Source organism: Poecilia mexicana, unplaced genomic scaffold (genome assembly GCF_051168715.1).
Source record: "Poecilia mexicana isolate PSO_F unplaced genomic scaffold, ASM5116871v1 scaffold_21, whole genome shotgun sequence".
Classification (NCBI taxonomy): domain Eukaryota; kingdom Metazoa; phylum Chordata; class Actinopteri; order Cyprinodontiformes; family Poeciliidae; genus Poecilia; species Poecilia mexicana.
In genome coordinates, this window is record NW_028263390.1 from 1,966,965 (window position 1) to 1,984,982 (window position 18,018).

Below are 18,018 nucleotides of genomic sequence, written 5' to 3' on the forward strand. Positions count from 1 at the left end.
AACAAAATAACAAACCAAAGGAAAGAAGAATAAAAAGAGCAAAAGAAGAAAAATAATCTAATGTTCATCTAAAGTATGTAAACTAGGTGCTCCTGTTCAGGGTTGCTAAGTATCCTCTGATCTAATTCCATTTCTGGGCTGGGAGAACAGGAGTCTGAAAAATTCAACAGAACAGAACCTAAGACTAACCTAAATAACCTAAACAGACAGATAGATAGCAGGGATGATAAGAAAGGAACTACCACAAATAAACTAAAATGGTCTTTGCAGATTAACAAATCAAAAGCAAAAATGAAAACAAATAACTATAGCAGGGCTCACACAACCAAGTGATCAAGAAAATACAAAACATTAGTGAAACCAGAAACAACCCCAAATTGTCATAACAGTGGGCATCTCCAAGACAGCAGGTCCCCAGTTATTCTCCTCAGGAATTATATTTGGAAGGGGAAATGAGTCGTACAGACTGATACTTAGAGAGCAAAGCCCTAGACTTTGCCTGCTCCCTAAGGTCCACTGCTTCCAAATGCCAAGAGTGACACCAGTGCTGCTGCCCCTCCAGGGCCTCTCTTTCGCTACAAGTCCTCTACTGTTGCTCCCCCCTCCCTGCTGGTTCTCTTTTAGTCCATTCTGCAGACTCTCCTCTGGTTCTGATCCTGGCCCTCTGTACATGGCCTGCTGGTGCTACTTTTCTCCTGGTCTTTCCCCCTTTTTTCAGAAGAAGGAATCCTCTCTTTAGTTTCTTGCAGTCCTAGGTGTAGATCACAACCACAGTAAATTAACTAAAAAAACACTACAACCTAATAACACCATGCTAAATACAATAACACCTTGCTAAAATTCTGAAAAACCATGCATTAAGTGTTCATCCCTTGACATTTAACAGCTCCAACCTGATTTGCAGTTTAAGGAGTGCAGTTTTGCAGTTTTGAACAGTGCTTCAGTTGGTAGCACTGTTGCCTTACAGCAAAAGGATAAGAAGATCCTGGGCTCGGCTCGTAGCTCGGGGTCTTTCTGCATGTTCTCCCTGTGCATGCATGGTTTCTCTCCAGGCACTCCGGCTTCCTCCAACCATTCAAAAATATGACTACCAGGTTGATTGATCTCTAAATTCTCCTAAGATTTGTGTGTGTGCATGAATTTCTCTGTATTTCTCTGTGTTGCCCATGGACTGGTGATCTTTCATATCTTCTTAGGCTTCTTTCTAAGAAGAAATATATATGTGAAAATTATCATGATGTTGTGACAGTAAGACAAATAATCTGATAAAATAAATAGATATGACATACTTCTGCCAGCACTACCAATATTAACTGCAGCAATACATGAAACACCCAATCACATCCTTCCCCTTGCTCTCTGCTACGCTACAGCTGGTTCACCACAACTTAGCCTTTCACGAATCCTAATTCTGTCATAATGTGTGGTTTGGTTGGTGGTGAGGAATTTAATGATGCTCACAGTCCAAAACAGGCAGCACGGCAGAAAAACAGGCACACAGCCAAATACCGGTAGCAACTGAAACACCGGACTGAAACGAGAGCTAACGCTTTCCAGGACTTCACAGTTCTACTGGAGCGAAACACAAACGACACTGACTTCGACGCATACGACGAGGATCTGACAAGGAACACAGACAACAGGTGGGTTTAAATACACACGGGGTAATTAAGGGAATGAGACACACCTGGGGAGCAATCAACGGGGAGGACAGGACAGAGACTCACAGGGAAACAGGACTGAACACAGAAAACTCAAAAATAAACACACAAAAACACGGATCCTGACAGTACCCCTCCCTCAAGGGCGGATACCAGACGCCCAACAAAAAACAGAAAAGTCCAAAAACACAACAACCCAACAGGGTGGGCGGAGGGGCGACGGAAGGAGGGCAAGAGTCCAACAAAAAAAAAAAAACCCAACGGGGTGGGCGGAGGGGCGACGGAAGGGGCCAGAGTCCAGAAACAAAAATTAATCAACACAGGAACTGAAAACACAGGAAAAACAGTCCGGGGGCCGCCCACGACACAGGAGGCGGAGACGTAGAGGGGGGTCCGGCGGTCTCTTCCGCCGGCGCGGGAAGCCGAGACGTAGAGGCGGGTCCGGCGGGCGGCGTCTCCGGCGCAGAAACCGGAGTCCCGGTGGCGGGTCCGGCGGGCGGCGTCTCCGGCGCAGAAAGCAGAGACGTGGAGGCGGGTCCGCCGGGCCGGCAGGAAGGCCGGCTGGAAACTCGGGGGGAGCAGACTCTGGAAACTCGGGGGGAGCAGACTCTGGAAACTCGGGGGGAGCAGACTCTGGAAACTCGGGGGGAGCAGACTCTGGAAACTCGGGGGGAGCAGACTCTGGAAACTCGGGGGGAGCAGACTCTGGAAACTCGGGGGGAGCAGACTCTGGAAACTCGGGGGGAGCAGACTCTGGAAACTCGGGGGGAGCAGACTCTGGAAACTCGGGGGGAGCAGACTCTGGAAACTCGGGGGGAGCAGACTCTGGAAACTCGGGGGGAGCAGACTCTGGAAACTCGGGGGGAGCAGACTCTGGAAACTCGGGGGGAGCAGACTCTGGAAACTCGGGCTCGTCCGCAAACTCGGGGGGCGGAGCCACAGGGAACTCAGGAAGCTCGGGGGACTCAAGCAAACGCCGCCTCGGCGCGGGAACCGGAGGCAGCGGGGACAGACGCTGCCTCGGTGCGGGGACCGGAGGCAGCTGCAGGCGGGGCCCAGGGGCCGGGACCTCCGGCGGCTCAGGGCTGCGACGACGGCTTTGCCCAGGGGCCGGGCCCTCCGGCGGCTCAGGGCTGCGGCGACAGCGGGGTCCCTCCTCCAGCGGGCGGATCGCCAGCTGCGATCCCCAGAACGGTCTCAGGTGTACAAGCGCCCCTCCACAAAACTCGTCCAGGGAGACCGCTCCAAACACCCGCCAGGGGTCCCACCGTCGATCCCGCATCATGCGTCTCTCACCTCTTTTGTGGTCAGATCCTTCTGTCATAATGTGTGGTTTGGTTGGTGGTGAGGAATTTAATGATGCTCACAGTCCAAAACAGGCAGCACGGCAGAAAAACAGGCACACAGCCAAATACCGGTAGCAACTGAAACACCGGACTGAAACGAGAGCTAACGCTTTCCAGGACTTCACAGTTCTACTGGAGCGAAACACAAACGACACTGACTTCGACGCATACGACGAGGATCTGACAAGGAACACAGACAACAGGTGGGTTTAAATACACACGGGGTAATTAAGGGAATGAGACACACCTGGGGAGCAATCAACGGGGAGGACAGGACAGAGACTCACAGGGAAACAGGACTGAACACAGAAAACTCAAAAATAAACACACAAAAACACGGATCCTGACAAATTCTAGTTATAATGGACACTGATGACAGAGGATAAACAGTTTCCTGTAATGGACACCTTCGACTCAGCAGCACATGGTGCAGTCTCAAACGTCATTGTCTCCCTGGACAGTATAGAGGAAATGTATTTAGAAACAGTGCTGGAGCTCCGCCCACGCACACAAAGCACAACGCTTTAAAGCACCTTAGCTTTAATAACATAAAGCTACATAATTTTTAAAGTTTAATCAGTAATACTTTTATAACAAAGCATGTGTGCTTAGGGCACCCAGATGGCTAGCAACTGACTTGACTGTTTCTTATTGGAAAATCTATCATTCTTTAAACTTCTTTTCTGCAGGAGCTGAAATGAGCTGGCTTTAGGCCAGTCTACACACAGTGTGTGTCTTCCAAATGCAGACTCAGAAGACTACTGGTAAACAGAGGTTGAGAACTACTGTGCTCAAGTTTTATTGTTCAGTGATGTCACAGAGATTCTGCTGACGTCTATTCACATTGCAGTGCATTCTGGGGTTCAGAGTTTTTACCAGTCTTTTTTGTTCACCATATAGTTCTCTTTTTTTTTAAACAGCAGTCAGGGAAGTATGAACAAGACCATTTCATCTTGAAGGAGGCGTAGGGTGGGGTGACCCCTTTAGTCTAGTTATCAAACCACTGGCATCCTTCTGATGCTTACTCTTACTTCCTTCTGTTGTTTTAGACATCTGTGCTCTTTTCTCATTAAGCACATTTTGCAATTTCCAACTGCTTGGATCTTGATATTTATTTATATATATATATATCAGATCTACCACACCAGACAAGACCCAAGGTGTAGGTTGTGCAAGGAGGCCTCTGAGACAGTCCAGCACATAACAGCAGGGTGCAAGATGCTGGCAGGGAAAGCGTACATGGAACGACATAACCAAGTGGCGGGCATAGTGTACAGGAACATCTGTGCCGAATATGGACTGGAAGCCCCGAGATCAAAGTGGGGAACACAAAGGTGGTGGAGAATGACCGAGCTAAGATCCTGTGGGACTTCCAGATCCAAACAGACAAGATGGTAATGGCGAACCAACCGGACATTGTGGTGATGGATAAAGAACAGAGGAAAGCCGTTGTGGTGGATGTAGCAATACCAAGTGACCACAACATCAGGAAAAAGGAGCATGAGAAACTGGAGAAATACCAGGGCCTCAGAGAGGAACTGGAGAAGGCCTGGAAGGTGAAGACCACAGTGGTGCCTGTGGTCATCGGGGCCCTCGGGGCAGTCACCCCCAAACTGGAGCAGTGGCTCAAACAGATCCCAGGAACAACATCAGACATCTCAGTCCAGAAATGTGCAGTTCTAGGCACAGCCAAGATACTGCGCAGAACCCTCAAGCTCCCAGGCCTCTGGTAGAGGACCTGAGCTCAGAGGATGAAAGAGAGAGACCACCCACGGAGGGTGAGAAGGAAATTTATATATATATATATATATATATATATATATATATATATATATATATATATATATATATATATATATATATATAACCTATTCAGCCTTTTTAGCAGACAAAAAATATTACATTTATTTTCTCTCTGATTTTAACTTTTGTAAAATGCTTTGTGTTATGCTGAAAGGTGTTCTCCAAATAAAGCTTGATTAATCTTTTCCCTAAAAAGTATGTAGAGTATCTTCGACAGTCCTGTGTTTGTCAGGCATGCAGAAATGCAATATTTAGCAGGTGAATGTGATAGGAAGTTAACTTAACAGTGAGATAAACAGTCCCCCATTCATTCTCTGAGCTGCAATATTTGCTAATACTTCATCTATAATCACTAAGAAACAGTGTGATGCAACAGGAACACAGACTTTAGAATAATGTACCGAACTGGAGTTTGACATCATGTATTGTAATTGTAACTACAATTTTTAGTTTTATGGGTTTGAAGTTTTTGTATTAAACGATAACCATAAATAGAACCACAATTTTCTTCTTCCTGCTCCATCTGCCTCTGCTGTTGTATCCTTGAGCAAGGCACTTGCCTGCTGGCGGTGGTCAGAGGGCCATGATGCCGGTGTGTGACAGCCTTGCATCTGATGGCATGCACGTGTGCTATCCAGTAGCTTGCCACCATGAGTGTGTGAATGTGTGTGTGAATGGCTTCATGTATTATGAAGTGCTTTGGGAGCTATACGTGTACGTGTTTTATCATTTAAAACTAGATGTGTAGTCTGATTTACTTCTAGACAGTGAGAAAAGGAATGTAAACTTCTGCTTTGATGGACCGACAACCTGTCCAAGGTCTATCCTTTCTCTTGCCCAATGAATGCTGGAGCACTAGTCGTTCTGTAACCTTGCAAGAATAAGTGGGTTTAGATCATGGTTGGACATATTTAAACAAAAATTCCTGTAAAAATCATCTAATTTTTATATTTTGCATAGAGGTTGTCTGTGCTGTTTGAGAACGTCTGTGTGCACATATTTTGGAAGAAACTCAATTAATTGAAAGCAGTCATATAGTATAGTTTATTTTATTCACTGAGTAGGTCATGAAAACATTTTGCACACATACTTGTTGGACAGAACTGTATGGTTTAATGATAATGCAATCAAACTGGAATGCTCAAATAATCATATCAGTACATATTGTAAAATAAATAATATCTTGATGTAGGTATAATCTCCTTACAATTCACTACAAGTACAAAGTAAAGTAGCATGTGTGCCTTTTTTGGACACTTCAGATTTGTTTCTTATTTGATAAAAGTTAATTATTCAAATAACCAGGCAAGTACCAAAATGGCCGTGTTATGGGTTAAGGCATTTTTTGACCCACAGAAATCGGTAATGGCAAGTGGCAGCTGGCATGTGTGGAATGTTGGCTGAAAGCTGTGGCCAGTGGAGACGTCAAACAAGGATGGAAATAGTTGAGCTCAGCAGACCGTCCAATAGGATTTGTTAAGGTAAAATTTACCATTTACCATTTTTTTTACCATAATTATTTAGTAAGATAACTATGTACCTACATTGGTTACATGAGCAGACTGCACAGTGGCACAGTTGGTAGTACTGTTGCAAGAAGGTCCTGGTTCGATTCCCAGCCAGGTGTCTTTCTGCTTGGAGTTTTCTCCCTGTGCATGTGTGGATTTTTTCCGAGTGCTTTGGCTTCCTCCCACTGTCTAAAATTATGACTGTCAGGTTATGTATATGTGTATTTTGTATATATGGATATTTTCATATTTGTGTTTATGGTATTTTTTCGACAATGTACTGTATTTTTATTCTGTTTTCTTTTTCATTTCTGTACTCTTGTTCTGTCAAGACAGCTTCAATTTCCTACTTGTGGGACTCACAAAGTATTATCTTATCTTACACTGCACTTTTAGTTATACCTGCAGTCAGTTTAGATTGATTAGTGTGCAGTTATTCTGGATAGTGTGAATGTCCTCTCTGGAGTTGCCAGGGAAATGCCACATACCAGGAACATACTTTCTGTGTAACAAAGCTTCTATAATGCAGCCCACCCAAGTATTAAAGTAAAAAAAATCCCTTTTTTACTTTGTTTTCATGTGTTAGATAATTTTTTCTAACTCTCCTGAATATGTGACAGGGCACAGGCAAATGTCTCAAAAGGTTAATTGTTATCACACATAGAACTGCAATTAAAGTACTACATTAAAAGTGAGTGCTAATAAAAGCTATCCACATTGTAGATGTTACCGTAGAAACTAGACAAATACACAATTCTCAGGTATTCCTAATATTTATATCAAAGACACAACTTGAAATGACACTCATCAAATTACATTTGTTGTGAATAAGTAAAATCACTAAACTTAAAGATAAGCATGCCCTGAAAAAGGGACAGCATAGAACTCATCCATCCATCCATCCATCCATCCATCCATCCATCCATCCATCCATCCATCCATCCATCCATCCATCCATCCATCCATCCATCCATCCATCCATCCATCCATCCATCCATCCATCCATCCATCCATTCATTTATTTTCCTCCACTTATCCGGAGTCGGGTCATGGGGGTAGAAGCTTAAGTAGGGAGACCCACACGTTCCTCTCAGCCACTTGGGCCAGATGCTTTGGGGGGATCCCAGGGTGTTTCCAGGGAAACATTGACCCTCCTGTGTGTCCTGGGTCTTCCTTGGGGTCTCCTCCTGGTGGGACGTGCCCAGAACACCTCACCAGGGAGGAATCCAGGAGGAAACCTAACCAGATGCCCGAGTCACCTCAACTGGCTCCTCTCGACGTGAAGGAGCAGTGGCTCTACTCTGAGTCCCTCCCAGATGACTGAGCTTCTCACCCTATCTCTAAGGGAGAGCCCAGCCACCCTACAGAAAGTTTTGGCTGCTTGTATCCGTGACCTCATTCTTTTGGACATGACCCAAAGAGAAATGAACTAAAATTATTGAAATAAAAAAATGATTTTATTATAATCAAATGCATATTATAGCGGGACAAACAAGCATTTCTGATGGAAACTAAAAACTCTTTGATGACTAATGGCCACAAAGTCCAAACAATGACGCAAACAACTGTGAAAAATCATTACCGTTATTTCAACCCTGATTAGCATCTCATAAAAAAAGCAGTTCAACCAAAGATGAGGACTGAGAACATTTATTGGTTAAGATAGCATTTCACAGGTGCAGTTAATAAGTAGAATATTTTACTACCAGTTTTACTTTGTACAATAGCAGATCCCCTGGGTAAACATGTCTAATGCTTGCTTCTGTTCAGTCAGAGTGGAAGACATATCTCGCAAATCAATTAACTAAAAATGGTCAGTTGTCTGTTATATTGAATAGAATGGAGCTTTGTGTTGTAAAATAAATTAGTAACATATTTATCAGAAAACTCTTCACATACAATTTGCATCAAGTTACATCTTTTAACAGCAAGATCTCAGTGCAAATGCCTTTGTAAATGAAAAGGTCCTTGTCAGTACCGACAAAATTATTGACATAAAGTTGCAAAAAACTCCCCAAATAAAGTTTCATCTAGTTTTGACAGTTGTGGAACTAAAATGATTTGGATTTAAGGTAAGAGAAGACTAAATATTAGTCCAGATCCATGACCAGTCTTCCAAACACTTCACATTTTTATTGTGACACAGTTAGCTTGATATACAGTACTAAATATCTATTTCTCAAGCAGCAATGAGTTAAACAAGGAAAAAAAAAACATTCACTCAAGTATCTAAAACACATTTTTAAATACTACTGACAAAGAAATGAAAAAAAAAAGAATAAGAACGCTGGTCATTAAATAAATGATGTTAATAAAATCTAATAAAGTCTTTCTTTAAGGAACCCACAAACAAGCAGTGATATGTCTGTTTGCAATTCCTGCCACTTTCATGTGTACCTCGAAAAGAAGAGACTACAAAATGAAATGTATAACACCAAAATTATTCAAAGTTTATCAGGAGTTACCACTTCTGGTGAATGATAATGTTGGAATTTAACACAAAAAAAGAAAGAAAAAAATTGTTTTTACTCTCAATAAATCTGCCTATTTGGAGTTGATGGAGTATTGTTTTGAGATGATACACAGCAGTAGCATGTTGAAAGGTGCTTTCCTTTCCAGGTTCCCCTTTCCTCATGAAAACCGCAGCATGTCTACTGACACAACATAGTCATAAAACCATCCAACTACAGTTTTCCTTGTGAGAAGGAGACAATGACTGAACAAATGTTCAGCCCTGAATGTGGACAAAATCACAGTTTGGCAATACAGGGTAAGCATGGCTATTAATTATATTGAATGATCTCGGTAAAGGGCAAAGTATAAGAACAAATCTGTGTTGGTAGGTAAAAACCCCATATTTCTACCAGCATTCCAAACCATCATCCTTCCAGTTCATTCTTTATCATGTTCCAATCACTTCATGGCATGCAAATTTAACGCATCAAAGTATAGGAATGTTCTTACCTGAAAATGAACAGCAATGACCAAACAAATCCAGAAAACCAGTGTCACCTGTCCGCTTCTTTGTCTTCAAACTAATCAGTGACAGTTTAAAAGAAAGAAAACCCTGCATAATACTATGCTACGAGTCATCCGATTGTTCCCTTGTGTACACTATCTGACCTTTTAGTGCACATCCTATATTCAATGTGTTAAAGGTACAGTGTTTTAACAATGCTGTGCTATCTGAAAACATCCAAGAAGTACTGTGTCAGTATTCCTGCCTCTAAGCACATTGCTTCTATTCCCCATGTTTGTTGTGGCTGCAATTTTTTACCTTTTCTTGTCATGTGATTGTTGCAGCCATTTTCCCTCACAGGCCATAGCGGCTTGGTGACCCCTCCCTACATGCTCCTTTTTCATTAACTACTTAGAATTAGCATTAGCCACTAGTGTGGCATTATCTGACACACTAGGTATTTGGTTAGTGCCTGGGACCTGTCAGTGAGTCTAATAAAGCACAAGCATGAAATAATCACACATTGCTATTGGTGACAAACCATTTTTGCCCCCACTCTGTGGCTTTTGTCAGTAGTGTTTAAAATTTGCTTGGGGCTTTAAAATTAGGCTTTGATCTGTTTAATGTGAGCGAGGTTTAGACTCCTAAAACTTCCTATGGCTGTTTCATATCATGAAAAGTTACAGAAATACTCCAAAATAAAATGGATGAAACTCCTTTAAAAGGTCTTACAAAAATTTCAATTTCAATTAGATTTGCTATTTCTCTGGAGGAGTGTCTAAACTAAGCACTGTGACTGTGTTAGTCCCAGCTTTGAAATGAATATGCACTCAATCGTTGCCTGATCTTCCGCCTGCAGAGAATAATCTTGTCAGTTGGACAGACATGGAAGTAGGCAAAACCTTGCTTTACACGTCCAGGTCATCTGGCCTTGCTCTGCTCATCCTACTGCTGGCACGGCTACAAGGTCTGGCATCAATTAAAGCCAAAGGTTGGAGATCATGTCCTACTGATGAAGGAAGTTTCTTTTGCTCTTGTGTATCGTCAGGAAAGTCAAAGGCTTGCACATGGGAGTTTGAAATAGTGCTTCCAGCACCATTTTGGCCAAGCCGGTTCTGCTCTGTAGAGTAATTCGCCCAGTTCTGCTCATTGGCCTGTTTATTATAATTTCGGCATGAACTGGTTCCCCGCTCCCCAGTGGCCAGCTTGTAGCCTGGGGGGGACAGAGGTGATAGGGGAGCAGTTGGGGAGGAACAGCCATTATAGTAAGCATACTTTGTTGTGGACAGTTCTTTAGGGGTGGGACTCAAAGTGCCTCCACTGGCATAGAGTGCGGGCTGTTGTTTCCCCTTTACACGATCTTTAATTCTCTTAAAAAAAACATAGAAAAGCTCGATGATATTAAGCAACAGAGAAACTAGAGAGACAACCAGCATGAAGATGATGAAAACGGTCTTCTCCGTTGGACGGGACAGAAAACAGTCCACCCTGTGTGGGCATGGAGACCGCTCACATGTGTAGACCGCAGACAACGTGAAGCCATACATATACCACTGGATCACCAAGAAGCCCACCTCAAACAGAGATTTAAAAAAAATGCTGACTATGTAGGTTCTAAGTAGGGCACCCTTCATCTTCACTTTGCCGTGCTCTTCAATACCATACTTCATTTTTTTCATCTCAATTTTCTTCAGTGGTATGTCAACATCGCCTCCATCATTTTGTACGGCTTTCAGTTCTTCTTCCTTTCTGTTGAGTTTCTGCTCTTTCCTGTGCAGATAGAAAACATGAGCCAGATACAGGAGCGTCGGTGTTGACACAAAGATGATCTGAAGGACCCAGAAACGAACATGGGAGATGGGGAACGATTTGTCGTAGCAGACATTTTCACAACCAGGTTGCTGGGTGTTGCATTTGAAAGCAGACTGTTCATCTCCCCAGGCTGATTCCACCGCAGTACCCAGCACCAGGATCCTGAAGATGAAGAGAACCGACAGCCAGACCTTTCCTCCAGCGGTGGAGTAGGCCTGAACCTTGTCCAGAAGACGACCCAATGCACTCCAATCACCCATTCTTCGGGAGAGTGAGCTGGAACAAAAGCAGTTGTGAATGTGTTACTGTAAAGATAATAATATATGTGTCTGCAACAAATGATCGGATTAATTATGCTGAATTATGATTGATCCGATCGTGATTCATCATGAACTCTAACCAGAATTCTTCAAATGTCAGTTTTAGTATTACCTGTTAAAAAATTTACTAAGCACCTTTTGCAATCAAATTTGTAACCGGTCAATTAAAAAATAGTCAATACATCAGCCCTATACTGATGTATTGATGTTAAGTCAAGAGGAAAGGGCTGAGAGTTTCACATTTTGACATTAGAAATATTGCATCCTTTGTTAAACATAATCAAACACACACTAAAGGAATGCTAGGTTATTGCATTTTAGGCAGTAAAATGTTTATTTTATTTTTGTTTTATTTTTTTGGCTAGTGGCCTTTTTATTTGACAGTGGTCATACAGGAAAGTGGGCTATGAGGGGGGGGACATGCAGCAAAGGTCAAAAGGACTTCGTGACGGCTGCGTCCTATGTAGGTCACGCAGCACTCATGTGTTTTTAATATTTTGTAAAATAAGCTTAATCTTATTTTTTATTATTATTATTTTAACTGAACACTTGATTACTAAAAGAATTGTTAGCTGGAGCCCTAATGGTACATGAACAGTACTATGCAAGAGAATTCTGTGGCTAAACAATTTTGACAGCTTACGGGCAAATCCTTATACCTAGTTTATTTTTTTCCTAATTTGTATTTTACGTTTTTCTTCCTTTCGACGGAGCCAAACATAAATGTTTGATGCAATCCACAAAATAATTCAATTGCTTAGAGAAGGAGCAAGAAGCACTTCTGTTCTTCTCTGCAACACTACACATGTACTACAGGCAGGGTGCTAAAATCCTTGAAACTTCTAAACTCCTTAAATCTTTAGCATTTTTCTAAACCCCAAAAATCAAAATGTTTGCAGTATTAGTAAGAATCTTCTCAGACAGAATACTATGCTAAATAACATTCCTGAGATTTGAAAAAATTAAACTTACTATGGGGAGGGTTTTTTTTTTCCCCAAGCTTTTCAAACCCGTCATGTGAGCGGTTTAGACTTGCTTTAGTATGTGTGCCAAAGTTTAACTCCCTGTCCTTAGATGCATTGGGCAAGAAGGTCTCCACTTCAGATGCCAAAGCAAAAACTCGGCAAACCCAAGAGCCATTAAGGTTCAACAGTTTTTCCTTATGGGAAGGGAGGTTAAATGGACAAAAATGACAAAGCTGGAAACACAAATAAATAGCATCAAAGAGCAAAAGAAAAGCTTATTTATACCATTTTATTTGACAAGTTCTACAGGATGATAAATCTAAAAAAAGACATGGTGATGTGTGCCCGAAGCAGGCAGGGCAGGGCAGTTAAATTGCTCAAAGTGTGAAAGCAGTAAATCAACTTCCTGCTTACACAGAACTTTCGCATATCTGTTTTTCCTTTGGAAAAAAAGATACCAGACTTTATTCTATAATTATGCTTTTGTCTCTCTAAAATAAAAAAAGCTGTTTGAAATTAGTTATTGTGTGTTTTAAATGGGCAAGTCTTACACACATGACTTTAATCCTAAGTGAGCTTTTCACTAAGTCCTGAAAAGATCGCAGGTGTTGGACTTTAAGAAAAATTACATATATTTTATTTTACTCCTACCCCTTGAAAGAGAAAATCTATCTACCCTGCAATAACACCTAAAAGAAAATCCTGTTTTTAAAATAACTATGTGATAAATGTCACAGTTTATTACAGGTTTTACCATTACACTTTTACCAACTGAAACCATGTTTGTCCACTCTACAGCCTGGAGTAAAAAGAACAAATCCAATTCCTTAATTAGAAAATGACCTGTAGTCTAATCCTCATGGAGCAAGATGAAATGCATGTGCTCTCACTTATTACACATTAAGCCAGATGAAGTTTTCCCCAGTGCTCTAAAAACTGACATTTCAGCTTCAAACAAGTCAAAAAGTAATGAGGAGCTGAGGACAATAATGTCTGTGTGATTATTATCCCGCCACTTTCTACATGGCTGAGTCTGTCATGCAGAAATAAGCAGAACAATAGGCTGCAGTCCACAGAACAGTACTGGAAAAACTGAACCTCTTTGCTGCTCCTCAGCACTTTCTACTGCGGCTGGAGTCCCAAATGGTCAAGTCCTGGGCAAAGCCCTCCATCTCATTTGGTAACTGAAAAACCTCTTTAATAAACGAGGAGAGAGCCCTTTTAAATGTCCAACAGACACTTCTTTACATGGGGGTTCAGTTCTATTTCAAGACGTCTTCTAGGGTTAAACATAAATACTAAAGAAATACAAGCCTTTCTGTGAAATGATTTTGTTTAAGTCGGAAAGTTTTAACAGGAGCCTGGAAAAATTATCCATCTATTTCTAACGCCTGCTCTCATAGTTTTCGGTTTGTTTTTCCAAACCAACGGCTTTGGTTCCACTTGAGCTTACCTGCAGGGTTACAGAAGGCGGCCCAGCGGGACTTTCTTCGCCTATGGAAAAACTTCCTTTTCACGATCGGAATCCGGAGTAAAAAGTGAGCCGAACTCCTCAAACGTCCCTTATAAGAGTCAGTCAGAAAAGTTCTAGTCACCTGATCTCTACGTCAAAACGCGAAGCCCCTGGAAGCTGGAAGTGGAGGGGCCAAAACTCCCCCCCAAAATTTCAGGGCAGCTCCTCTCTGTCCTCACGGATCCCACTGCATCAACATCCCTTCCAAAGCCCCGTTTAATTTGCTGTGTCACAAATAAGCCACATGCTGTAAGAACAACTCTCTCTTTCTAAAAATGACATTTTATCAGAGTATAAAACATTTGAACAATAAAGAATAAATGTGGACAGTACAGTAACGAAATGAGTGAAAATCTTCACTCAAAATGAGTGAAAATACGTCTCTACAATTTGGAAACAATTCTGTCTTTTTCTCAGTGTTGCACAATTTAGAGTTAACTAAAGTTATGAGCCTTATTCGTAGAACAGTTTTACTCGAACATCCTTTGAAAAAGTACAACTACAGGCGGTGAACTGTGCACTTTAGTAGTGCATAGCGCCACCTTGTGATGGTCCTTCAATATAGAAATCGCATTAAAAGGTGTTTTTTGAGCAGTTTTTTAAACACTAGGTTAACTAGTAGCTAGATTAACTAGCTACTTTTGTATCTTTTGTATTGACAAAAATACAAAAGATGTATTGCCATCTTTTCTATTCAATTCAATTCAAAAATACTTCTTAATCCCTTAAAAATTCCCTTAAAAAAGGGAAAATTTCCCAGACTCTTAAGAATTATAAACTTTTTGTTGATCTTTCCTTGGCCTCAAATATGAAATTGAGACTCTATACAAGAGGGAATCAATATTGATTCCTTAACTTTGTCTTGATGTCATACCCCCATCTTGTCTTAAGAAAGTCCTGCCTGTCATTGCATCTGATGTGGTTCCAGTGGTAAACTGATCCCTTTCATCAGATGTTTTCCTCCTGGCTTTGAAAACAGCAGTTATCAAACCACTGATAAAGAAGAACAATCTGGACAGATCACTACAGCAGAATTATAGGCCGACCTCCAACCTTCCATTCATCAGCAAAGTTATTAAAAAGTCTGTTTAAACAGTTAAATAGCTTTCTAACTATAGCCAACCGTTTTGACGTCTTTCAGGCTGATTTTTGTGTTCACCACAGAACAGAGACTGGCCTGGTCAAAGTGTTCAGTGACATCCACATAAATACAAACTGTGGGAGAGCCACAGTGAAGGTTCTGTTGGACCTCAGTGCAGCTTTTGACACTGCTGACCATGACATTTTACTGAAATAACTGGAGAGCTGGTAAGACTATCTGGTGCAGAACTCAACTGGTTCAACCTTACATAAAGAACAAAGATTTCTTTGTTTCAATAGGTAACTTCTCATTGAAGTGGACAGAAGTCACATGCGGGGTATGCCTAGGATCAGTGTTAGGATTGCTCTTATTCAATATCTATATGCTCCCATTAGCTACTAGATTATAACAGGAAATAAGATTAGCTATCATAACTATGTGGATAGTACACAGCTCTACGATGCCACCAGGTGACTCTGAACCCATCCAATCACTGAACAGATGCTTAGAACAGATACATGTGTGGATGTGCCAAAATGTTCTCCAGATGAACAGAAACAAAACTGAAGTTATTATCTTTGGACCTAAAGATGAAAATCTAGAGATAACACACAGGTTCGAAACTAGAAATCAGAATAGTCCATCAGAATAGTGATGGACTCTGACCTGAACCTTCAGAGTCACATAAAGACAGTTAAAAAGTTGTCCTTCTATCACCTGAAGAACATTTGCAGAATTAGAGGCCTAATATCTCAACAAGATCTAGAGAAGCTCAGCAATTTATGTTTAGTCGCATTGACTACTGCAACAACTTCTTCACAGGTCTGTCTAAAAAACCCTCCAGCTGCAGCTGATCCAGAACACTGCTGCTGGCGTTCTGACTAAAACCAGGAAAATAGAGCACATCATTGACGCTAGATTCCTTACACTAGCTCAGAGAATAGACTGTAAAATACTGTTGTTAGTTTATAAATCACTGAACGGCTTAACACCACAGTGCATTATAGATCTGCTGTTGTATCAACTTTCCAGACCTTTCAGGTCTTCTGGTTCTGCTCTGCTCTGCATCCCCAGAACCAAACAACCAGCATTCAGCTTCCATGCACCACAAATCTTGAACAAACTTCCAGAAAACTGCTAAATAGCAGAAATACTGCTGTTTTTCCTTTACATCTGGATTTAAAAACCCAGAGTTGCTTTTGAAACATAATCAATGAAACATTAATCAGCATTTTGATGTGCAACGATGGCTCTTGACAAAATGTTATGTTTCAGTTGTTGACTGTGTTCTATGACTTTTATGAGAGCTTAGTTTTTTACCAATGAGTTTCTGCTGATAGGTCTACATCATAACACACCATTAAAAGTTTCTTCTCTGGTGTTAAGCACACAATTCTGTTGGCAGATGATGGGCATTATGTCTTTAAAAATGATCTTACATTACAATATTTCCAAAAATGTGTGCACACAAACTTAAAAATGACAACATGGCGTTATATTACATTTTATTTAGGAAGACAGGCATAGATCTGTAAACACATTTGACTCATTTTTAACAGTCTATTGTCCATGGAAAAACAGTATCTATGAGGTTAAGCCTCATACCGTGTGAACAGGGAAACAGCATGAGTTGGGGAAACCCAAGTTTGATTCTAGTTGGCATCACTTTGGTTCCTTGATGCCTTCCTCTTGATCTGGTACTTAACAAAGCCACTTCTTGACAGTTTCGCTGCAGTCTTTGTCAGTCATCTTTGGGTCAAACTGCTGAGCAGCAGCTGAAAAACACAACAATGAAACACATTGAAATATGTACTGTTATAGATTTGAGAACAAACATAGACACCATATGGTTCCCCTTGTACATTCACAGTTAAATTAATAAGGTTGGACCAATGGATATTGGTTTGTCCTTATTATATGTCAACTAACATTTAGCTTAATGTTAGACGACATAAATAATCCCATATTAACCTATCAAGCTGCTGCATAGGCAGAAAACAATTCAGTTATTTTTCAATAAACAGTTAAATTAAAAGTAATATCGCCAAACTAACTGCAAAAATGTTCAGAGTAGAATTAAATTCGGAAGCTGGATGCAAACAAGCCAGCAGCGAAGTGGCTGTTTGGGACATACTACTAGTGTAAAAAAGGGGAGGTGAACCGCTCCATTGCTTATAGTGGATTTGAGATGTTTTTGTGTGAACACATTATGCAGTCAGTAATAATATTTACAGACAAGTAAGAAAATGTACAGAAACACTATATGTTGAGTACAAATCACTGTCCTCAACATGTAGCACTTAATTTAAAGCTTGACAAATCCCCAATCAATAATAAAATGCTCCCACCCAGAGATTGAAGAGGGGGGGTGAGAGCTCCCCCTCCTCCCACAAACATGGGTGCGACACACATTCAACATTGTTGGCATGTGAGTCATTAGAATTCGACCACAAAACAACATTGATTCAATGACATCTTTGAATCAAGATGTAACTAATGTTAACTGGGTAACTAATGTTAATTAATAATAATTAACTGGCTAACTGGCTAATTGGATGATTGTTTGGTTTATTCACCATAAATTGTCGACCTTAACCAAAAATCAACCTTTTGACCATAATTCAAAATTTAATTAATCTGGGTTGACTTCCTCCTTTCATATAATCCGGACATTGTTTTCTTTCCACCAGTAACTTAAGTTTTTCTTTTGAGTGACCCGGGTTTAAGCCACCTAACCATTATAATTTTTAAACACAATCTCTGGTAAGCTAACTGTATGTCGCACTTTGAGCTCACATCACGGCAAATAAACAGTCGTTTGCATGCAGTACCTTGCGGACCACTCGGGGGCGCCTGTGGACCACTGGGGGTCTGGAGACCACAGTTTGAAAGACTGATCTCGACCAAACTTTGCCTTCCACGAAGAACTGTGCCTTTTCTTTTCGTCACTGAAACAGAAAGAAAGAAACAAAAAATGAATCTTTTCAAGATGACACAGGACCTTAAACTAATAGAAAACTCCTTACACTGCTTTTATGAGAACTGCACTG

General features: G+C 41.2%; 1 protein-coding gene and 1 long non-coding RNA gene across 2 annotated transcripts; both read right to left on the reverse strand.

Annotated features, from left to right (window-relative positions):
- Positions 1-7,952: 7,952 nt before the first annotated feature.
- On the reverse strand, positions 7,953-13,925 carry gja1b (gap junction protein alpha 1b). Its single transcript, XM_014993219.2, has 2 exons — positions 13,828-13,925; positions 7,953-11,365 (listed from the first exon to the last, which is right to left on the reverse strand). The coding sequence occupies exon 2, from the start codon at positions 11,347-11,349 to the stop codon at positions 10,186-10,188; it is 1,164 nt and encodes a 387-aa protein (XP_014848705.1). The 5' UTR covers positions 11,350-11,365; positions 13,828-13,925; the 3' UTR covers positions 7,953-10,185.
- A 2,531-nt stretch (positions 13,926-16,456) lies between these two features.
- Positions 16,457-18,011, reverse strand: LOC148152892 (uncharacterized). Its single transcript, XR_015761881.1, has 2 exons — positions 17,800-18,011; positions 16,457-16,743 (listed from the first exon to the last, which is right to left on the reverse strand). It is a non-coding gene; the product is annotated as an uncharacterized LOC148152892 (long non-coding RNA).
- Between the last annotated feature and the right edge of the window lie 7 nt (positions 18,012-18,018).